The 24,882-nt window shown below is 43.1% G+C and overlaps 1 protein-coding gene across 5 annotated transcripts in view; it reads right to left on the bottom strand.

Annotated features, from left to right (window-relative positions):
• TJP1 (tight junction protein 1) overlaps positions 1 to 21,381 on the bottom strand; it is a 344,676-nt gene extending 323,295 nt beyond the window's left edge. For all 5 annotated transcript variants that reach the window (XM_079953112.1, XM_079953117.1, XM_079953118.1 and 2 more), the window contains exons 1-2: positions 21,024 to 21,381; positions 18,091 to 18,244 (exon numbers count right to left, since the gene is read on the bottom strand). In XM_079953112.1, the coding sequence (XP_079809238.1) occupies positions 18,091 to 18,244; positions 21,024 to 21,366 (497 nt within the window). In that variant the 5' untranslated portion in view covers positions 21,367 to 21,381. The remainder of the gene's footprint in view (positions 1 to 18,090; positions 18,245 to 21,023) is intronic.
• Between the last annotated feature and the right edge of the window lie 3,501 nt (positions 21,382 to 24,882).

The following is a 24,882-nucleotide window of genomic DNA, read 5'->3' as shown; positions in this document are numbered from 1 at the left end:
AGAAAGTGCACAAACTGTGGGAGCTCTATCACTGGTTTCAATGGTGTTTGCTTGACTTGTTTCAACTGTAGGTGTAGACAAACTTGTCATTACAAAATAGTTTTTTTGACATTGATAATTTTCATCACATCACTTTTCCCTTTAAGTACTTAGAATAGAATTATAGAATCATAGAGTTGGAAGAGACCACAAGGGCCATTGAGTCCAACCCCCTGCCAAGCAGGAAACACCATCAGAGCACTCCTGACATATGGTTGTCAAGCCTCTGCTTAAAGACCTCCAAAGAAGGAGACTCCACCACACTCCTTGGCAGCAAATTCCACTGTCAAACAGCTCTTACTGTCAGGAAGTTCTTCCTAATGTTTAGGTGGAATCTTCTTTCTTGTAGTTTGGAGCCATTGCTCCGTGTCCGCTTCTCTGGAGCAGCAGAAAACAACCTTTCTCCCTCCTCTATGTGACATCCTTTTATATATTTGAACATGGCTATCATATCACCCCTTAACCTCCTCTTCTCCAGGCTAAACATGCCCAGCTCCCATAGCCGTTCCTCATAAGGCATCGTTTCCAGGCCTTTGACCATTTTGGTTGCCCTCCTCCTACTTTTGTGAACTCAATTTATTCCTTTAGGGTCTTAACCTCTGTTAAAAGTGGGGGGAAATCTGTGCTACGGACTCGCAAACTTTGAGATTCTTGAAATATATATGGGCCTTGCAGAGCCAGGCTGAGGCCCGGGCCAGGTAGATAATGTGCCCCCCCCCTTTTTTTTTTTACCCTGGGGATAACTGAAGTCTTATAAATAAGTAAGTATAAAAATAATTTTCACAAAAGTTATGCTGACAAATAATTTTATTTCAAGGCTTGAACCGTATCTGAATATAAAGACAAAATGGAAAATTGTTGTTGTTGTTGTTGTTTAGTCGTTTAGTCGTGTCCAACTCTTCGTGACCCCATGGACCAGAGCACGCCAGGCACTTCTGTCTTCCACTGTCTCCCGCAGTTTGGTCAGACTCATGTTTGTAGCTTCGAGAACACTGTCTAACCATCTCATCCTCTGTCGTCCCCTTCTCCTTGTGTCCTCAATCTTTCCCAACATCAGGGTCTTTTCCAGGGAGTCTTCTCTTCTCATGAGGTGGCCAAAGTATTGGAGCCTCAGCTTCACAATCTGTCCTTCCAGTGAGCACTCAGGGCTAATTTCCTTAAGAATGGAGAGGTTTTATCTTCTTGCAGTCCATGGGACTCTCAAGAGTCTCCTCCAGCACCATAATTCAAAAGCATCAATTCTTCGGCAATCAGCCTTCTTTATGGTCCAGCTCTCACTTCCATACATCACTACTGGGAAAACCATGGCTTTAACTATACGGACCTTTGTTGGCAAGGTGATGTCTCTGCTTTTTAAGACGCTGTCTAGGTTTGCCATCGCCTTTCTCCCAAGGAGCAGGCATCTTTTAATTTCGTGACTGCTGTCACCATCTGCAGTGATCATGGAGCCCAAGAAAGTAAAATCTCTCACTGCCTCCATTTCTTCCCCTTCTATTTGCCAGGAGGTGATGGACCCAGTGGCCATGATCTTCGTTTTTTGATGTTTGAGCTTCAGACCATATTTTGCGCTCTCCTCTTTCACCCTCATAAGTTAAATAAGCAGGGAGACAATATGCAGCCTTGTCGTACTCCTTTCCCAATTTTGAACCAATCAGTCGTTCCATATCCAGTTCTAACTGTAGCTTCTTGTCCCACATAGAGATTTCTCAGGAGACAGATGAGGTGATCAGGCACTCCCATTTCTTTAAGAACTTGCCATAGTTTGCTGTGGTCAACACAATCAAAGGCTTTTGCATAGTCAATGAAGCAGAAGTAGATGTCTTTCTGGGACTCTCTAGCTTTCTCCATAATCCAGCGCATGTTTGCAATTTGGTCTCTGGTTCCTCTGCCTCTTCTAAATCCAGCTTGCACTTCTGGGAGTTCTCGGTCCATATACTGCTTGAGCCTTCCTTGTAGAATTTTAAGCATAACCTTGCTAGCGTGTGAAATGAGTGCAATTGTGCGGTAGTTGGAGCATTATTTGGCACTGCCCTTCTTTGGGATTGGGATGTAGACTGATCTTCTCCATTCCTCTAGCCACTGCTGAGATTTCCAAACTTGCTGGCATATTGAGTGTAGCACCTTAACAGCATCATCTTTTAAAATTTTAAATAGTTCAGCTGGAATGTCATCACTTTCACTGGCCTTGTTATCTGCAGTGCTTTCTAAGGCCCATTTAACTTCACTCTCCAGGATGTCTGGCTCAAGATCAGCAACCACACTACCTTGGGTGTACGAGACATCCATATCTTTCTGGTATAGTTCCTCTGTGTATTCTTGCCACCTCTTCTTGATGTCTTCTGCTTCTGTTAGGTCCTTTTCACTTTTGTCCTTTATTATGGTAATCTTTGTACGAAATGTCCCTTTCATATCTCCAATTTTCTTGAACAGATCTCTGGTTCTTCCCATTCTGTTGTTTTCCTCTATTTCTTTGCATTGCTCGTTTAAGAAGGCCTTCTTGTCTCTCCTTGCTATTTTTTGGAAATCTGCATTCAATTTCCTGTATGTTTCACGATCTCCCTTGCATTTTGCTTGCCTTCTCTCCCCCGCTATTTGTAAGGCCTCGTTGGACAGCCACTTTGCTTTCTTGCATTTCCTTTTCATTGGGATGGTTTTCGTTGCTGCCTCCTGTATAATGTTGCGAGCCTCCAGCCATAGTTCTTCAGGCACTCTGTCCACCAAATCTAAATCCTTAAACCTGTTCCTCACTTCCACTGTGTATTCATAAGGGATTTGACTGTGTATTCATAAGGGATTTGCCACCTGAGGTGAAACTCGCCGGTGCCATCTCCCCACCACCACTGCCTCGCTTACTGAGGTCACACAGCCATAATGGTCACTCTGAGTGAGTTCTGCGAGATGCTGTGGAACTCCCATGAGATGGCAGCCCGGCCGCACAAACCTGACAGCAGTCGCGTGGGTGGGTGAGGTGCCCGGGATTCCGCAGCCCGAGGCTTCACTCTTGGGCTGGCTGGCCCTGATAACAATACACTTGTGACACTCTTCACCTCAAATCAAAGATTATTGCCCAAACTCCCTGTTATGCATTGCTGACAAGTGGGGTTGGACTAGCTGGCTTTCAGGGACCCTTCCAACTCCATGGGCTGCATTCAACGCTCTCCGTCTTCTAGCGCAAGGGCTCTTGTTGTGCAACAAAGGGATCCAATGCAAGAGCTGCACTAGCGGAAAGTAGCTGCGCAACAGATTGCACAATCTATTATGCAACAAAATTACCACCAACCTGCTTGAGCATTCTCTTGCACTACTCTTGCTCTGCCAGCCCCAAAGATTTCCCCAGTGGAACGAATATGTTGCTAAGTAAGTCTAACTCAGTGCTACGTTGGATCCAACCTGAAGATTCTATCAACTGTTCAAAATGAGCCTCCACATCTCCAAAAAAAAGGGGGGAGGGGAGTAATAGACGCAAGATGGTAAGTTATTTTTCACCAATGAAGACCAGAATATTAGTTGTTTCCCTCATAAAAATAGACAGAGACAAGTTATTAGCAGTTACTTGCTTTTTTTTTTTCAAATAAGGTTGCAATTTCATCAAGATTTCCTCATATTTTTATTGATGCCATAGTCACCTTATAGTTATATTTATAGACAAGATTGGTAGCTTCCAATTGGTTGCCTGGTTGGCAGGAGAAACAGTTACCTTGGTTTTCCACACTGTTTAAATTTATGCAGGGCTGATGGGGTGGCATATGTGCTTGGCTCTGAGTTACATTTTCTTCAAAAGACATCTTTCTATAGTAAATGGCTACATATTATTGGCTTTCTATATGTAAATGGCTACATATTATTGAAGATATCATTCCATCTGGAGTTTGTCATTTTATAAGTAGATATGTGAAAGCTTTTCTTAACAGATGAAGCAAATATGACTGATTTCACCCACTCTGACAACTGCATAGTATGACCCAAGTCCACTGCCCACTTCACCGTAGCTGACTTTACCTCCTCGTCCTTTACTGACCATTCTAGTAAAATTTTGTACATTTTCGATAGAGTTTTCTGGTCATTGTATATCAGGTCTTTCTCAAATCTTGAAAGCTCTTTACTGAATCCCTTCTTTTTATCTTGTTTAAATAGATCAAATATTTGATGGTACTCTAGCCAGCCTGTCACTTTATTTTCTATCTCATCAAAAAATTTAAGTTTTAATTTATTATCTTCCTCCCAGAGAATTTCTTTATATGTTACCCGATCGTTCCTCATGTTAACCTTTTATACAGTCATGGCCTCCGTTGGTGACAACCACCATGGTGTTTTTTGCTCCAAAATACCCTTATTTTTTTACCCAGACTGCATAAACCCTTGCTTTCTCATAACAGAGATAGGCATGCCAGCCAAAACTGTTGTTGAAGTCCTCTAGATCTAATATACAGTGGTACCTCGGGTTACAGACGCTTCAGGTTACAGACTCCGCTAACCTAAAAATAGTACCTCGGGTTAAGAACTTTGCTTCAGGATGAGAACAGAAATCACGCTCGGATGGTGCGGCGGTGGCAGGCCCCATTAGCTAAAGTGGTACCTCAGGTTAATAACGGTTTCAGGTTAAGAATGGACCTCTGGAACGAATTAAGTTCTTAGCCCAAGGTACCACTGTATCTGTGTTTTTTAAGATCAGCCACTCCTTAATCCAACATAGACATGCAACCTCATAATACAGCTCAAGATTTGGCAGGGCAAAGCCTCCTGATTCTCTGCTATCCGTCAGGAGTTTATAACCAATTCTAGGTCTTTTGCCCTGCCAAATAAATTTTCCTTCTGCCAGGTTTTAAAATGTCTTGTGCTTCCTACTACTGGAATGGCTTGGAGGGGATAGTATTTTGGGCAACACATTCATTTTTATTGTGGAGATCCTACCCCAGAATGATAATTTTAACCTGTCCCATATTTCCAAATTTCTTTTTATCTCTTTCCAGATTGGTATATAGTTATCTTTGTACAAATTTATATTTTTAGCTGTTATCCATATACCTAAATATTTGATTTTCTTGCTAATCGTAAGGCCTGTAAACTATTATAATTCTCTTTTATCCTCTTCTTTCATGTTTTTGACTAACATTTTGGTTTTATGTTTATTTAATTTGAAGCCTGCAACTGACCCAAATTCGTTAATCTTCATAACTGTTGGCACACTTTCTCTTGGGTTCTTCATTGCTATTATCAAGTCATCAGCAAATGCTTTTACAGGATCCGTTCCGTAGGCCCGTCTGCAAGCCAAAAATGACGCATGCCGAAGCGTGCCTGTGTACGCACGCGGCACAATTTAGCGCTTCTGTGCATGTGCAAGCGGCAAACCCGGAAGTAACCCCTCCCGGTACTTCCAGGTTTGCCACAGATGTTCGCCAAAGCGGACGCAGAACGAGGTTTGACTGTATTTAATTTGGTTCTTTGCTGCACGTTTATTGCATTTATGCCTTGCAGAAATTTTCTCTTGCTCCTATAATTTTTAAGTTTTCTTCATAAATCCCCAAGAAACATTATTGAAGGCCTTTTCTGCATTGATGAACAGCAGTGTCGCCTGTTTATCATTTCTTGCTTCTAGATACTCTAAGATATCTGTCACATATGGCTGCCTGGGAGAAATCCTGCTTCGTCCTCATGGATATAGAATCATAGAATCATAGAATCATAGAATCATAGAGTTGGAAGAGACCACAAGGGCCATCGAGTCCAACCCCCTGCCAAGCAGGAAACACCATCAGAGCACTCCTGACATATGGTTGTCAAGCCTCTGCTTAAAGACCTCCAAAGAAGGAGACTCCACCACACTCCTTGGCAGCAAATTCCACTGTCGAACAGCTCTTACTGTCAGGAAGTTCTTCCTGATGTTTAGGTGGAATCTTCTTTCTTGTAGTTTGGAACCATTGCTTTGTGTCCGCTTCTCTGGAGCAGCAGAAAACAACCTTTCTCCCTCCTCTATGTGACATCCTTTTATATATTTGAACATGGCTATCATATCACCCCTTAACTTCCTCTTCTCCAGGCTAAACATGCCCAGCTCCCTTAGCCGTTCTTCATAAGGCATCGTTTCCAGGCCTTTGACCATTTTGGTTGCCCTCCTCTGGACACGTTCCAGTTTGTCAGTGTCCTTCTTGAACTGTGGTGCCCAGAACTGGACACAGTACTCCAGGTGAGGTCTGACCAGAGCAGAATACAGTGGCACTATTACTTCCCTTGATCTAGATGCAATACTCCTATTGATGCAGCCCAGAATTGCATTGGCTTTTTTAGCTGCCGCGTCACACTGTTGGCTCATGTCAAGTTTGTGGTCAACCAAGACTCCTAGATCCTTTTCACATGTACTGCTCTCAAGCCAGGTGTCACCCATCTTGTATTTGTGCCTCTCATTTTTTTTGCCCAAGTGCAATACTTTACATTTCTCCCTATTAAAATTCATCTTGTTTGTTTTGGCCCAGTTCTCTAATCTGTCAAGGTCATTTTGAAGTGTGATCCTGTCCTCTGGGGTGTTAGCCACCCCTCCCAGTTTGGTGTCATCTGCAAATTTGATCAGGATGCCCTTGAGTCCATCATCCAAGTCGTTGATAAAGATGTTGAATAAGACCGGGCCCAGGACAGAACCCTGTGGCACCCCACTAGTCACTCTTCTCCAGGATGAAGAGGAACCATTGATGAGCACCCTTTGGGTTCGGTCAGTCAGCCAGTTACAGTCAGCCAGGTAGCATAGTCAAGACCGCATTTTACCAGCTTCTTTACAAGAATATCATGGGGCACCCTGTCTTTTTTTTATATATATAAATATATTTATTAAGATTTTTAAATACAAATACAGAAATAATAAACAGTCTAACATATATCATAACATAGTTTCATAACTTCTTTGGACTCCCTCGCGTCTCCCGCTCCCACTTACATCATTGTAAATTTTGCCAGCAATTTATCATCTTGTTTAGATTCTTGTATCCCATTCATTTGAATATAATCTAATAATTCTCCAAAAGGTTTATATTTTCCTCAATCTCACTTATCGTCCTAATTCCGCCTAATTTGGTGGTGCTCAATTATTTATGATCTAGCATCCTCCTTAACATTCAACCAAATTACAGTATTTTTGTAAATAAATCTTAAATTTCTTCCAATCTTCTTCAGCTCTCTCCTCTCCCAGGTCTCAGATTCTGCCGGTCATCTCAGCCAATTCCATATAGTCTATCAGTTGCATCTGCCATTCTTCCAGTGTGGGTAGATCTTGGGTTTTCCAATGCTTAGCGATGAGTATCCTTGCTGCCGTTGTTGCATACAGGAAAAAAGTTCTGTCCTTCTTTATCACCCTCTGGCTGACCATACCCAGGAGGAAGGCCTCTGGTTTCTTGGGGAAAGTATACTTAAATACCTTTTTCAACTCATTATATATCATTTCCCAGAAGGCCTTCACTCTAGGGCACGTCCACCAGAGGTGAAAGAATGTTCCTTCATTTCCTTTACATTTCCAGCATTTGTTATCAGACAAATGGTATATTTTGGCAAGTTTAACTGGGGTCATGTACCATCTATATATCATTTTCATTACATTTTCCTTCAAAGCATTACATGCAGTGAAGTTCAACCCAGTGGTCCACAACCTTTCCCAGTCCTCAAACATAATGTTATACCCAATATCCTGTGCCCACTTTATCATAGCCGATTTAACCATTTCATCTTGTGTGTTCCATTTTAACAGCAAGTTATACATTCTTGAAAGTACCTTGGTCTTAGGTTCTAACAGTTCTGTTTCCAATTTCAATTTCTCCACCTGGAACCCTAACTTTTTGTCATTTTTAAAGACTTCTTTAATCTGAGCGTAGTGTAACCAGTCTCGCACTTTATCCTTCATTTTCTCCAAACTCTGCAATTTCCAATTGTCTCCATCTTTTTCTAGTATTTCCCCATATTTTGGCCATTTGGCCTCCATATTGGGTCTTTTTCGGGCCTTAGCTTCCAGAGGTGATAGCCACCTTGGAGTTTTATTTTCCAATAAGTCTTTATATTTTGTCCAGACATTAAACACTGCTTTTCTGACAATATGGTTCTTAAAGGCCTTATTGATCTTAACCTTGTCATACCATAAGTATGCATGCCAACCAAAAGCATTGTTGAAACCTTCCAGATCCAGTACGTCAGTGTCTTCGAGAAGTAGCCAGTCTTTTAGCCAGCAGAAAGCTGCAGCCTCATAGTACAACTTTAGGTCTGGCAGGGCAAAGCCCCCTCTTTCTTTCGCATCAGTTAGTATCTTAAACTTAATTCTGGGCTTTTTGCCCTGCCAGACAAACTTAGATATATCTCTCTGCCACTTCCGGAAGCACTCCGTCTTGTCCACAATCTGTAGTGTTTGGAACAAAAACATTTTTGGCAATACATTCATCTTGATAGCAGCAATTCGGCCTAACAAAGAAAGTTTCAATTTTGTCCAACTGTCTAAGTCTCTCTTAATTTCTGACCAACATTTTCCATAATTGTCCTTAAATAGATTCAGATTTTTTGCTGTTATGTTTACCCCTAGGTACTTTACTTTTTTAACCACATTTAATTCTGTCTCTCTCTGAAGCCGTTCTGACTCTGTATCTGTCAAATTTTTTCCCAATACCTTGGTTTTCTGTTTGTTTAATTTAAATCCCGCCACCCGACCAAAGTCTTGAATCAATTGTAATACTCTTTTCGTACTAGATTCTGGCTCCTGCAAGGTCAAAACTAGGTCATCTGCAAAAGCTTTAAGTTTATATTGTTTCGCTCCGACCTGAATTCCTTCCACCAACCGGTCCCCTCTAATCATATTCAAGAGCACCTCCAGAACCGAAATAAATAGCAGAGGGGAAATAGGGCAGCCTTGTCGTGTTCCTTTTTCAATTTTAAACTCTTCTGTAACCACATTGTTAACTATCAGTTTAGCCTTTTGTTCTGAATATATTGCATCAATCCCATTCTCAAAACCCCGTCCCACTCCCATTTCTTTTAAATTTCCCTTCATAAATTTCCAGGAAATATTGTCAAAGGCCTTCTCCGCATCTATAAAAATTAACACTGCTTTTGTATTTATATCTGTTTGCAAAAGTTCCAAAATGTCAATGATGTTCCTTGTATTAGCAAACAGGTGTCTACCTGGGAGAAAGCCTGCCTGGTCCTTGTGAATTACTTCATTTAATACTTTTTTAAATCTACTTGCCAAAATGTCTGCAAATATTTTGTAATCCACGTTTAAAAGAGAGATGGGACGATAGTTCTTAAGTTGTGTCTTTTCAGCTTCCGATTTTGGTATCAATGTGATAAAAGCTTCCTTCCACGATTCCGGCGCCCTCTTCCCCTCCATAATTTCATTGCTAACCTCCATCAGTGGTTGTATCAGATAGTCGTTTAATGTCTTATAATACTTGGAGGTCAGCCCATCTGGCCCTGGGGATTTGCGCAATTGCATGTCCTGAATGGCTTGTTCAATCTCTTGTCGTGTTATTTTGCAATTCAGGATTGATCTATTTTCTTGTGACAATTTAGGTAGTCCATTTTCCCCCAAAAATTGTTTAATCTCAACCTCGTCTTGCGGCCCTTGAGTATATAATTTTTTGAAGTATCTCTGGAAGCACTTTCTAATATCCACAGGGTTCTGAATATTTCTTCCTTCAATCTCTAAATTTGTAACTGTATTTAGTTTTTGTCTCTTCTTCAATTGCCAAGCTAGCAATTTTCCACATTTATTCGCCGATTCAAAAGTTTTTTGTTTCATTAATTTGATCTTCCACTCTATTTCCTGGTTTATCAATTTAGAGTATTGTGCTTGATAAAGTTTAATTTCTCTCAGAATCGGCTGTGACTCATGGGGCACCTTGTCAAATGCCTTGCTGAAATCAAGGTAGGCTACATCCACTGCGTTCCCTTCATCTACCAGGCTTGTAATTCTGTCAAAAAACGAGATCAGGTTAGTCTGACACGACTTATTTTTCAGAAATCCATGCTGACTATTGGTGATCACAGTGTTCCTTTCTAGGTGCTCACAGACTGTTTGCTTAATGATCTGCTCCAGAATCTTCCCTGGTATTGATGTCAGACTGACTGGGCGGTAATTATTTGGGTCCTCTCTTTTCCCCTTTTTGAAAATAGGGACAACATTTGCCCTCCTCCAGTCTGCCGGGACTTCGCCTGTTCTCCAGGAATTCTCAAAGATGACTGCCTGTGGTTCTGAGATCACATCTGCCAGTTCTTTTAATACTCTTGGATGCAGTTCATCTGGCCCTGGAGACTTGAATACATCTAAACTAGCCAAGTATTCTTGTACTATCTCCTTAGTTATTCTGGGCTGTGTTTCCTCTGCTGAATCATTTGCTCCAAATTCTTCAGGTCGGGCATTGTTTTCTTTATCGGAGAAGACTGAGGCAAAGAAGGCATTGAGGAGTTCAGCCCTTTCTGTGTCCCCTGTTTGCATTTCACCATCTTCTCCTCTGAGTGATCCCACTGTTTCTTTGTTCTTCCTTTTGCTACGAACATACCCATAAAAGCCTTTTTTTGTTGCTTTTAACCTCTCTAGCAAGCCTGAGTTCATTCTGTGCTTTAGCTTTTCTGACTTTGTGTCTACACGTGCTGGCTATTTGTTTGAATTCCTCTTTGGTGGTATCCCCCCTTTTCAATTTTTTTACACATCCTTTTTTAATCTTAACTCAGTTAAAAGTTCTTTAGATAGCCACCCTGGCTTCTTTAGGCACCTTCCATGTTTCCGTCTCATTGGTATTGCCTGAAGTTGTGCTTTTACTATCTCCCTCTTAACAAACTCCCAGCCATCATGAACTCCCTTTCCTTTTAGTATTACTGTCCATGGGATCTCACCCAGCACTTCCCTAAGTTTTATGAAGTCGGCTTTCTTAAAGTCAAGAAATTGAGTCCTAGTATGCTTGGCTGCTCCTTTCCGCTGTATAGTAAACTTCAGAAGAGCATGATCACTCACGCCTAATGATCCTTCCACTTCTACCCCACTAACCAGGTCATCAACATTGGTTAGGACCAGATCTAAAATGGCTGTTCCTCTTGTTGCTTCTCCCACTTTCTGGACAATGAAGTTGTCTGCAAGGCCAGTGAGGAATCTGTTTGACCTTATGCTCTTGGCTGAGTTTGACATCCAGCAAATATCCGGGTAATTGAAGTCCCCCATTACTATTATCTCCCTTCCTTTTGCATGCTTGGCCATCTGTTCCAGGAAGGCATCATCTATGTCCTCCGTTTGGCTTGGGGATCTATAGTAAACTCCCACAATGGGGTCCCTGTTATTCATCTCTCCCTTAATTTTGACCCAAATGCTCTCACTTTGGCTTTGAGGTTCTAAATCTTGGATCTCTTCACAGGTATACACATCCCTGACATATAACGCCACTCCTCCTCCTTTCTTGTCTGCTCTGTTTCTCTGAAATAGAATGTATCCCTCCATTATTACATTCCAATCGTAGGACTTATCCCACCAGGTTTCAGTGATGCCTATTATGTCATATTTAGTTTGCTGTACCAAGAGCTCAAGCTCATCTTGTTTATTACCCATGCTTTGCACATTAGTGTACAGACATTGAAGTCCATTAATCATTCCTCCGTGTCTCTTATTTAAGGATTTTTTCCTCCCACCACTAGGTCTGCGTGCTGTTTGCTCCATTTGGTCTATGACATTTGGATGATCATGTTCATCAATTGATAGACTCCTACCTTCAGGAGCACTGTCTTCCTCCCCCACATTAGTCAATTTAAAGCCCTCCTGATGAGGTTTCTGAGATTTTTGGCAAAAACATTCCTCCCAACCGTTGTGAGGTGCAGCCCATCGCTTGCCAGAAGTCCATCTTCAAGAAACTGCAGTCTGTGATCTAAGAATCCAAACCGTTCCTGTTTACACCATTTGCGAAGCCAGCTGTTCACTTCCACTATTTTTCTCTCTCTCCCTGGGCCACGTCGTTCAACTGGGAGGACAGGTGAGATGACAATTTGTGCATTTAATTGCTTCAATTTCCTGCCCAGAGCCTCATAGTCTCTTTTGATCTTCTGGAGGCTATTGCTTGCAGTGTCATTGGTTCCCACATGAACCAAGAGGAAGGGGTATTTGTCAGTGGGTTTTATGATTCCTTGTAGTTGTTCAGTTACATCTTGGATCTTAGCCCCGGGGAGACAGCACACTTCCCGAGACATCTTGTCAGGCCCACAGATCACTGCTTCTGTTCCCCTCAGTAGGGAATCCCCTATCACCACTACACGCCTCCTCTTAGGTTTGGTCGGGGTTCTTCCGTGATCTGTCCGTTCCAAGGTCGCCTGCACATTCCCTGAGGACTGACTTTGCTGCTCGTCTTCATATACCTGATCGACTATAACGAGGGAGAGATCCCCAAATGGAGTCTGCTCTTTGTCTTCCACTCTAGGGGAGAGGACCTCAAAGCGATTGTGTATTTCTAAACAATCAGAGCGAACCCTGGGCCTCCTACTTCTTTGAGTCACGTTTCTCCATATATCTGGCTCCTGTGTTGGTGAACTAGCCTCCTTCTCAGGGGAGTCCCCTGTCTCCTCCTTGGTGGAGACGGTGTGCTCTGTTGCTTCCAAGAAGAGCTCCAGCTCTCTAATTCTTTGGAGCGTAGCCACACATTCCTCCAGTTGCTGGACTTTGTCTTTTAAGAGGGCAATCAACATGCAATTGCTGCAGGTAAAGCTGCCTGCAACCTTTGGCAAGATGGCAAACATTGTGCAGGAACCGCAGGCGACTGCAGCTGTTCCCTCACTCTCCATCTTGAGAACGTGTCGTTGGGGCTGGCTACAGTGGTCCTCCATCATAAGAAGCGTGCAGGCAGGACAAGTAACTCCCCCCCCAAAAAACCCTAGGTCTCCCCCAACAAACGTTTGAGACTAGCTCCCCTAAATCTAAAGATAGATCAAATTGTGCGCACCGCCAGGCGCGCGCCGCTGCCCTACAAGCTCTGATAAGCTCCTCCCACAGCTAATCACCTACCTCAACAGAAACCCTGCCCCCTCTGACCTTTGCACAGGGAGAACAGCTAATCAGCCACAAGAAACACACACAGGAGAAAACCCTTTTTGCTCCTTCTTCAGCCGCTGCTCTACAAGCTCTGATGGTTCTTCAGAGTCCATTTCCGTCTACTCGCTAAGATGTCTGCAAAGATTTTATAATCATTGTTAAGTAATGAGATGGGTCTGTAATTTTTAACAACTGTTGACTCTGTTCCCTTTGGGAAAAGGAGATCTTACCGACAAAGAAAGATTGGCTGATTAAATTGATGGAGTACGCTGAGATGGATAAGCTGACAGGGCAGATAAGAGATCAAACAAAACAAAAATTCAAAAATGCTTGGAATATACTTAAACAATATCTGAAAGACCATTACAGTCATACCTAGGGTTAAGTACTTAATTCATTCCGGAGGTTCGTTCTTAACCTGAAACTGTTCTTAACCTGAAGCACTTAGCTAATGGGGCCTCCTGCTGCCGCCGCGCCGCCGGAGCACAATTTCTGTTCTCATCCTGAAGCAAAGTTCTTAACCCGAGGGACTATTTCTGGGTTAGCGGAGTCTGTAACCTGAAGTGTATGTAACCTGAAGCATATGTAACCTGAGGTACCACTGTATGGAGAATGGTCTGGTTTAGAATAACTCTTGTAAGGAAAAACATTAAAATATAGTGGAAAAGTAGGTTACCAAATATATAGATTTGTTATGAGGGGCATTCAGCTAAGTAAAATAGAGGACCCAAGTAAGAAAGGGAGAGAAGTCAAGTGTAAATGGAGTACAAATGAATCAAATGAATAATGATATATTTTTTGTTTTCTTTATTATGTTTTAGAATCACATGTTTAGTTATAGAAGAATTGAAATGTTACAACGTGATTTCATGAATGTTTGTCAAAAGAAACCAATAAAGATGAATTGCAAAGCAGGTACTGTATGATAGAATTCCGAAGGTATGCTTACAATTAATTATATAAGGATTGAGTCGTCCTGGGATATGCTTTAACCTAGCCTTGCAAATAAAACCTACAAAGTTACTAGCCTTCAAGGTTTTCCGTAAAATATAGACGAAGGAGACAAACCAACCCTCTCTTAGTTTAGAAAAGCTGGCTTGCATGGTTACTGGGAGAAAAGTTTACTCACAGGTGGTCACTGGAATAGTTTAAATTCACAAGCTTGCTTTAATAATTATTTTTGGAATGTCCCATCCCCCAGCTAAAAATTTGGAAACACACAATTAAATTGATAAGCTGTAGCTTTGGGTCAGACAAAACAAAGTATACGCAATACAAGACCTGGAAATGGTCATGCGTTTAGGAAGCTTGAAAACAAGACCAGAAAAAATCAGCTATGTGTTACGCAGATTGCTGGTTTATATTCAGGTCAGCTGGGTGCTGTATTATCAATAGGAGGGAAATAATAGCTATTGGTGTCTGGCGTTATGGCCTCAGACCAGGAATTCTTAGAAGCAAAGTCTTATGATGATGGCAACCCCAAGGAGGAAGTGGATCTACTCCCCAGTCCATCCCATGTGGAGACACAGTCACTGGAGTCTGTTTATCCTCCCATAACCCCCCCCCCCGAGACACTTCTGTCACCAGACTTGGATGATGGAACACACCCTCCTCAGAGGATCAGGACAGCACTGGGGAGGTATTCCCACAGCCTGAAACTGCAGTGCTTAGAAGAATCCAAAGGCGGGGGGCACACTGGACACCGCAGGGGAACGCACTGAGACCAGGATGCCACTGAGACAACTTCTATGTTCTGCCTTAACTACTAGGTCCCTCTCCAATGTGCTGATTTTGCCTTGCCTTCTCGCATACCTAGAATCCTGCCCGACCCACTTCCTTCAGCTATCCATAGTGGTGGGCATTTCAGTGGATCAGGATATTCTGATATTTGGAAGTCTCTCAGTGAGTTTTGAGGGGGGCAGTTTGGAATGGTGTTTGGAAGTGGCATCACTCCAGCTTAGGGAGTGCAGTCTGAGGATGGTATTACCCAAATTACTCTCTGGGAGACCTTCTGCCTGTAGTAGACAGGTCTCTTTGCCTCCACTTGTGTTCTACTTATTTATTTGTAAATAAAACAAATATTGCAAAGATAGCCCAAGGCTCCAAGGCCATCTCAAAAGGAAACTGAACCCAGTAGCACTACCCCTGGAATATCTCACTGTTTGGAAAAGTGGGGAATGCCTAACAATATTGTTTCATCAGTTTTGCATCCCCCATTTTAACCGTCAAAGTACTTTTGAATTTTAACAAGCCTCTTGCAAATGGGCAAGTGGTGGAAGGAGCATGTCTCCCTACACAAATATCTGAACCAGGGCCCCATAGACGAAAGAAGGTGTGCTGGCCCCGGGGGGAGGTTACCGTGAGGCGTGGTCAGAGTCCGGTTCTGGGTCGAGGGTCTGAAGACTGTCCACCAAGGGCGAAGCGGGGTCCAAAGCGAGGAGTCGGGCAAGGTCAGGAACTCTGGAAGAACAGGTCTGGGTGCTGGCAGAAACAGTTTTCCAACTACGTTGCTCCTGCAACCTGGGACTGGGCTGACTGGCCTTTATTTTCTCTGAGGCCAGGGGCGGTCCCGTCCCACAGGTGATCCGTCTCTCCTGGCCTTAAGGCGAGCACTCCTCCTGAGAAAACCCAGTTCCCTCCGCCTCTCTGCCCTGAGCCTTTGCAGCTCAGGAGAGGCTGGAGGGTTACTGGACCCAGGGGGAGGCTCACCTTCCCCTGACAGGGCTGGGAGAGGAGCACCTGCAGGCAATGGGTCCTCAATCACCCCAGGAGCCAGAGTGGATTCATCTGGTGTCTGCTCCTGAGGATCCGGCACAGGTGAGGGCCCTTCAGATTCAAGGCCCTGCCCCGGCTCAGGCGGCCCTGGAGGCGGGGACTCCTGTGCAGGCTGGGGTTCCTCCGGTTCAGCCTCTGAATCAGATTCCCAGGCCATCACAGAAGGACACCAAGATTGTGTACCCTCCAATTAAACCCCTATGCAATGGAAACACAAACTCAATTGAAAAGCAAGGTTGGATCACAGCCTAATGTATGTTGTGGTAGCTTAATTTAATTTATTTATTTTAGTGCTACTAAGCATTCCCACCGTACATCAGTTTGACAGTTGACTCCCAATTTATCCATTTCTTTTCTTTTAAAGAAAGCATTTGGGCATTTTATAATTAGTTTGCTTCTGTAAGTGACCTTACATTGTGATATAATAAGCACAGCCCTGTAGAGTAAATATGTCTTCATCTCAGCTGCACACAACATGAAGAACAAGAAATTAAACACAGTGAGCAAAAGGTTAGAATTTCAACAACAGAGACTGTTCAGATCAGATACTGGTTGGAGATATTGTTCTTTATACACACAAGTCACTACATTTTGCCTAGCACACTATATAATTTCTTTTTTAAAACAATGGTTTATAGGATGGCTGTATACAGTGGCAAAAAAGAGAATAGATTTTTATTTATTTAAAAAATACAATATATAAATTGAATATTTATGTGTATAGATGCAAAATTGCCAAATTCAATTATTTCTTTTTTTTAATCACCAACTAAAGCATGAAAATAACCCTGGCTTGAGTAGAGACTCAAAAATAGAGTACTTGAATATAGTCATACAATGGGTTGCGAACGTGATCCGTGTGGGAGGCACGTTTGCAACCCGCAGTGTTCAAAGCCTGAAGCGCCGCATCTGCGCACGTGCGTGTCACAATTTGGTGCTTCTGTGCATGTGTGTGATGTCATTTTGTGTTTCTGCGCATGGGTGAGCGCCGAAACCCGGAAGTAACCCATTCCAGTACTTCCATGTTTGGCACAGTCCACAACCCGAAAACGCACAACCTGCAACGTTTGTAACCCGAGGTATGACTGTATATGAACATCCACAAATCCACCTTGAAACAGAAGGGAATTCACAGGTCGGTCAAGGGAGGGATGGGTAACCTGTGGCACTCCAGGCAGCAGCTACCCAGGACTATCATGTTTGGTCATTGGCTGCAGTGACTGGGGCTGATGGGAGGCAAAAGTGGACAGTGTAGTGGGGCTGCATCTGGCCGAACTGCTGTTGCATCCTGGGATGGAGACGGGAAAGGACATGGTGGTGAGGTGGGCACAGTGCAAATGTATTGGCAGGAGCAATGGATTGGCTCCGCTGGTGGGTTTGCACTGCGCCAGCCTCTCTGCTGTCATGCCCCTCGCCTTCTGCAGTTCAGGATACTACACAGACTCAGTCAGACAGAGGTTGGGTGAGCAACACAGCCTCACTATGCCGCCCCCTGCAGTCTGGAGGCTCAGACAGCACCATCCCTGACTTAGTGTAAATGATTTACTGGGGATCTGGGCCCTAAGGGTGTGGGTGGGTGGGTGTGCTTGTAATGACATTCAGTCATTCCCCTTTTTCACCATGCTCAAGGACCTCAAAGCATATTACAATCAATAGCAGTGTATTAAGAACAAGATCAAATCAATCACGTAAAATAAAACATTCATAATGAACTGAAACAGCAACCAGAGACTAATAATCATTTAAACAGGGAATCAGTTAGATCTCAGCGGTGTGTTTATAAAGAGATGTCTTCTCAGTGGTGCAGACCTCATGGGTAGAGAGACAAGCCTTCTGGTGCATTGGGTTGGCACCATCACAAGGAAGGCCTTGTCCTGTGCTCCCAACCAACCAACTATTCAAAGCTACCCCCAGCCCCCAGCCCCCAGCCCTGTGGGCCTGACCTGCTTTTTCAAGGTTACAGACCATGCACCAGCCAAAGCTGTTGAAGGACATTTCTGGACACAGTGGCAACCTGGCCCTCTAGAAGCGATACAGCTGTCTCTTAGATCCAGTATCTTGGCATAATGCACACAGGCATGCACACAATGCAAGGCTGCTTTTTTCCGCATCTTCCTTTACTTAGACATATTGTAGGGAGGAAAAGAGTAAGAAACTCCTCCTATCCAATGAATATTCAGAGGTCAGCAAGAAAGCATTCTGTGATTGACTAAAGCAGAACAAAATGAAACAAGTGTAGAACTTTTTACCTGTGTTTGTCAAAGGAAAAATTTATGTGATCCTCAGGCAAAGGGTTTCCTTCCTGGTCACTGGCTTCGCTGGGTTCATGAATGTCCATATCTGGCACTGTCCTCAGTTTTGTATTATTGAAATATGTGCCTGCGAAACTCCTGGTCAGCAAACCTGGATTAGAACAAAGAGTTCCTTTGATTACTGGTGCTGGATTCAAAGTCACTCTAGTTCAATGGAAAACCAGTCATGTAGATTTGTTATGACAGATTTGTTAGACGATTATGCAGTTTTTCACACACTTTTCAGCTCTGTTTAACAATACCAATAACAAGCAGAGAAGTGCAATGAGAAACAAAGAGCTGTCTAGCCCTATATTGTCTCCTCTGACACCAGTTATCCAGGGTCTCAGGTAGACAGAGGCAGAGAAATACAGAGGCGCTTCCCACATTCTACTACCTGATATTTTTACCTGGAGATGTCATGGGATGATCCTGGATTCTCCTGCATGCAAAGCAGCACACCAACACTAAGCTATGGCCTATGGAATAACCATCCAACACTGGGAGGGGGGGGTCTCTCTCCTGCCATCATAAACACAGACATAAACACAGAAACAGCTAAGGGGCAGAGGATGATGCACTCCTAAGGGGTGTGTGTGAAGAAATAACAGGTTAGGAGAGATAAGGACACCCAGAGAGATGTAAGGCGCTGGGATTGGGGGACCTCATGTGTAGCAGTGTAGAATATATCCAACACTGTAGAAGTGCCCTGTTTACCTGCGTGTAGGTTCCACTGATGTGGTTATCAATGGCTATTTGAAATGATGACTGTACATTATCACCCGTATTGGAAACAGTATGCCTCTGAATACCATTAGCTGGAACACAAGCGGGAGTGCTGTTGTCCTCCTGCGCCGCTTGTGGGCTTTCAAGAGGATCTGGCTGACCGCTGTGGGAATGGGACGCTGGTCCAGGCACAGGAAGTGTCCAAGGCTCTCTCACCCAAAGTAAACTTCCGCTGAGCAGCTCTACCCTGGAACTTCTCACACTGCTCAGGGAAGTGAAGAATTCGCAATAATATTTTTATCTAGATGCCCTCACAAAAAAGTGCCTTCATTCAAAGGTTGGACAAAATTTAGAAGGCAAAATGGCAATGGTGAGGAAATAGTGAATGAAGGATAGAAACATGATCTGCAAACTATTCGAGCGTTGCTCTAGAGGCCCCCACCCCTGTTTGCTCCTTAATGTGATTCCCTACTCTGTCCCCAGGGGCAACATGGAACATACTGTATCAGCACCTGTGAGAATTCACTTGGATATTTGGGAAACACAATTTCTTGCATTTGCATCCTTGTCAGCATCATAAAACTGTCCAGTAAATCATAAGAAGGAAACACAGAGAGATGCATAGTGGTCTGTTCATAGATAAATTATGGTAAACGGCCCGTCACCTTATTGCATAATTGGATTTGCAACTGTCAATTTTAAAGGTAATTAAGTTTACAAGTGTGAAATAATGGCAGAGCAAGCAGTGGCTATTTCAGAAGTGAAGTTAATGTTGGTGCGTTATTTTTTAATCAGCACACCTTGGTGTGCATTTGGTTACTGAAATGTAGCTGTTACTATAGAAAGCCTTTTGAGTCGTTTAAGTTTCTGTTTGAGATGTGTGCAATCAATACAATAAACTCACAGGCTATGTACGATTTTGGGATAAATCAGCCTCCCAACCGCAAGCCACATGAGTGCCATGAAACCAAAATCCACATGTCCCCAGCCTGCTTGAGCTAAAATAGGCTGCACTCGAAGCACATTTAGAAGTAGACCACTGAATACAATGGGACATGCTTCTGAGTAAAGATGCACAGGAGAAACTGATCCAGTTTCCCTGATGAAAATGGGATTAAGACTTCAGTCAAATGCAGCAATCCAGTTATTCTGATTTAGGTGTTGTGGGTTGACCTGCAAAATCTCTTTATGATATGTAATAGAGCTGTCCCTGATGCTGTGTTGCATTTACTTGTAGCTGGCAGCCTGCTTTTAGCAGTTCTTCTTCCACTGTCTGCTGACCATTCCCTTTTTCAATAATAGCTGTCAGGATGGTTTCATGTAAAGACTCAACCAAGGGTAGTTTCATGTAATGATCCTATGACTCAAAGCCGGTGTGGCATAGCAGTTAGGGTATCAGACTAGGAATGGGGAGACCATGGTTTTCATGCCCATTCAGCCGTGAGTGACCTTGGGCCAGCCAATAGCCCTCACTCAGCCTAACCTGCCTCACAGGGCTGTTGTGAAGGTTAAATGAGGAGGGGTAGGACCATGTAAGCCTCCTTGAGCTCATTGAAGCCAAAGGTGAGATATAAACGCAATAAATAAAAAAAATGTGGTAGAACCTATCATGAATGTAACTTGACAATCCATCTGTCTACCTGTCTCATAGGCAATATTACACTGCAAATTACACTCACTTAAACATATAGAACAAAGTGGCCACTATATAATCAGATGAATCATTGATTTTTTTCTTTTCCTTTTTTAATTTGAGAAAGTTTCTCATCAACTGATGGGTTATTCAGCATCAGTGATCATCTCAATTTAATTAGAATAAAATGGAGAAAGGAAGAATGGTGCATGCCCTCTTCAGCTTCTTGGATAAAAGGTGGGATATAAATGTAATAATAAATAGGTAAATCATTTAAGAATTTCTATTCTTAATTCTATTTCTTCTATTTCTGTTACAAACACTGCTTTATATTACATCTATATCACATTCTCTTTCTGCATCTCAGTTTTCTCTCTCCTCCTGGGTTTCCCTTTAACAAAGCGCTATAAAGGGAGCAAACACCTAGCACCAGAGAAAGTAGCCTCTAATTATAGACTATCAGGGTGGAAAGATTTGAGGGCACTGCCAATAACACACTTGGAACATTTCAGAGCAGGACCTATGACCTTACCTTGATAGTCAAGGAGAATGGAAAGTAGCAACTGAGGGCAGACCTCCTCCAGCACAGAGCAGAAAGTGGACAAGGCGCCGGGGCCCTTGCAAGTCAGTTTCTCAAAAAGATAGGCAGCTTGCTTCTCACAGCACTCCTGGGACAAAATGTCTTTGTACTCCTCCAAGGAAAAAACTCTCTCATAAACCAGATATGACAGCACTTTCTGCACATCCAGCTCTGCTTCGATTCTCTCCCTGTGGTTGCTTAGGATATCAGCAAGCCAGCGGTTCTTCTCTCTGCTATCTTTTTTTGTCAGTTTTGTACAGTTATAAAACCAAGAGCGAGCCGACCATCCAAACATGTTTGCATTTAAGCTAAAAATAAATGCAGATATTCCAACTCCGCCTGGGCTGTGCAGTCTTTAGCAGGCGATGGCCGCATAATGCAAGGATAGAGGGAGTGCAAGTGTGTATTGCCTGCCTATGGTTATTGCAATTCAGCTGGAATAGAAAAGGCCTATGTCGAAATGATAAAAGGGAGGGGGGGAGCCCACGCCCAGGGCTTTCAGTCCCCTAAGAGGATTACTTTACACTAATTATCCCTTTACAAGCGTTAATAAGCATCTCTGCAACCATAGTGAAGGAGATGGGAAAATAGCTGGGCTAATGTTACTTTTTAATTCTGTAACCAATCTTTAAAAGACCCTCTTTTTAAGATGAAAAGGATGCTTTTTTCAAGAAGACAAAATATCAGATGAATCACCCATGACAAAATGGTGTTAAGACAAGAGGATGTGTCTTCAGGGTTATACCAAGTTTGACCCTGGGAGGACTGTCATCCAAATCACAGTATGATTGATTGGTGATGGCTCCTTTTAAGTAGTATTTCATAGGAAATATGTTCCATGCAACACATTTATGAACAGAAAGACCTATGATAAGAATTTGTTTTCTCCCTGAAGCCTGATATTCGTAACTTTCATGACTGAGCATGTCTATCATGTGTGCTGGTTACTAGGTCAACTCCCATAATAAAATAAAATACAAAAAACTCTCATAAATAGTGTCTACTTAATGAATTAGGATTAAGAGAGATTCTTACAGCTCCAATGTAGGTGTGCTGCCAGCAGTAATTATTCACTGTGGATCAGGCTTGTATAACATCCCCTCTTAACGTGTAAATTCCTGCAATCTGCAGCAGTGTTGTTTTGTTTTTTGATCTGCTTGCTTTCTCCAGGATTTCTGAGACATTCGTGCTGCCGCTATTGCCCAGGGCAACTCCCTTCCTCAATCATCATCAGACTGTCACCTTCAGCCCCCAGCACAAGATATACTTTCACATATATTTCTGCCATTTCCCACTGCATATGCTGTTACTATCACATTTATAACTTGCAGAGATACAGCCTGCAGCAGACTTCAGCAACCTGCTGTCCTCCAGAAATTTGAGGCTACAACTCCCATCAGCACCAGCACACTCTGGAGGGCACCAGGTTGGTGAAGACTGGCCTACAGGTTCCCATGTCTTCTGATCTTGCTTGGAACGTCATGCCAGGGTGCTGGGATAGCTCTGTCCCTTGGAAACAGAGTCTAATGTGAACAGAATGATCTCAGTGCATATAACTGTTGAGATGTGTGAAGACATGATGTATAAAGGTTTGTATTTGGAATGAAAATAAAATGTTCTGTGACCTCTTTGACAGAGCCATGAGGCCTTGTCATGTTACAATATTTATATTTTATTTCTAAAAATATTTATACTGCTATTCGTGATAAAAAAATAAATCAGAGCGGTTTACAACAATTGTCCAGAAAACCAGAAACATGAAAAGGTTAAAATCAGAAATCAGCCAAGTACGGTATTATGGAAAGATGTGTTCTTAATTGCCTGCACAGGCCTGGTGGAAAAGTTTGCAGCAGGTGTTTAAAAGTTGGCACAGAAAGTGTGTGCTGAATTAGCAGTGTTCCACCATACTGGGCCAATGACACCAAAGGCTCATTTTCTTGTTGTCAAATAAGCCTCGCCAACTCAAAGGACTACCAACAATGCTCCTGCAGGTGATCTCAGCCGTTGAGCGAATGAGGTCCCAGAGGTTCCCTGAGCCTAAGTTGCTCAGGGCTTTGTAAATGAGTACAAGCCTAGCCTACATAGCAGTCATTCATGGTGACAGGTTCTGACAAGGGAAGAGGGAGAGGGAGAGAGACTGACTGATGCTTAAGATTTCCTTAGGTGGGGCCTGGACCAGGAAAATTCAGTCTGATTGGTCGGGATGGCAGCAGACTCTGGCTGAAGATTCCCGGCAGTGAGATTCAGCTGGTGCCTTCTGTTTCAGCTTTTAAATGCCTGCTGAAAACTAAGCAGTGCGTCCGGAGGGGAATGATATCAATCATATGCTCCCTACTTTTGCAGTTACAATTTTTGCCCCAGGATTTACTTAAATTGGAAAAGGAATCAGTTCTTGAGGAACATCTTGGTGCCTCTCCATGCACAAAGATCTGGTCCACCCAACCCTTTAGACTGGTTTCTGTCAGCATAAGGGAGAACTCTTTAAATGTTACTAATTGGTGGTATATTATCCTGGTATGTGTGGCTCATGTTACAAGATCAAGTGGGGCTGCAAGGAGTGAGGATCTTACTGGCAGATGTGGAGTTGTGCCAAAGTTCATAAATTTTGGAAATCAGAGAAATCAGTACACAATAGGTAAAAATGTGATCTTCGGTCTATTTTTTTATAAAGGTAAGGATCTTATACATAAACAGTTGATTTTTACAGTATATCTCCTGGCAGTGCTCTATTACTGATTGTTTAGGGCTGGGATGAGACTTCATGCTATTCCCTAGATAACTGGTTCAAGAAAGGTATGTTCATTGCTATTGCTGAGCAACTATGGGCTGGTGTTATTTTTAAAAAACCCAAACGTTCAAGAATTCCGCCATCTTGTGCTTGGTGGCTGCTATTACATGCCTCTATATGGACCAAAGTTGTTTGTTTGCTTCATAGAACTCTGCCAACCTTCCAATTAATTATTATTATTATTATTATTAATTCAATTTATATACCGCCCTTTATCAAAAGATCTCAGTGGTGTACAACATTAAAAACACATCACATAACATCAGTGATAAGCATACTGACAAATAGTCTAATTGTAAAATAATCATCTTAACAGTCCACTCTCCCATACTTTTGCAGGCCACAGATTATTTAATGGCCATAGGCCTGGCTAAAGAGGAATGGTTTTGCCTGGCACCTAAAGACAAGTAATGATGGCGCCAGGCGAGCCTCTCTGGGCAGAGCGTTCCACAATTGGGGAGCCACCACAGAAAAGGCCCGTCCTCTTGTTGCCGCCCTCCCAACGTCTCAGCAGGGGAGACATAGAGAAGGGCCTCCGAGGACAAGCGCAGGTCCGGGGGTCTGTTTGGGGAGAGGCGGCTCTTAAGGCATGGAGGTCCTCAGCCCCCTGAGGCAGCCCTTTGAATTGGGCAGGACTGGTGTGTGTGATGGTGCTCCAACCGTCTTGTTCTGGTGAGCAAGCTGGCCATTGCCTTTTGCACCAGCTGAAGTTTCCAGACCCTCCATAGGTCCCTATTTTCCAGGGACAGTCCCAGATTTACAGACGACACCCCAGTTTCTGATTTGAACCCGGAATGTCCCCCTTTTCCTTAGGGTGTCCCTGTGTTCCTGGGAGAAACAGGTATCAGCCTCAAATAATGAATGTATTCTTTAATATTAATAATATTAATAATAATAATCCTATGTATTAGAATTGCCCAACGAACTCCCATCTCTCTCTGCTTTTCGTCCTGAATTTCTTAGCCCCACGTGGAGGACGAAGCGGCCGCCCCTTCTCGCCGCCTCCTCTCCTCCTCCTCCTCC

The sequence above is a fragment of the Podarcis cretensis genome (assembly GCF_951804945.1).
Source record: "Podarcis cretensis genome assembly, chromosome: 14".
Taxonomy (NCBI): Eukaryota; Metazoa; Chordata; class Lepidosauria; order Squamata; family Lacertidae; genus Podarcis; species Podarcis cretensis.
This window is presented reverse-complemented; position numbering and strand designations above follow the sequence as displayed.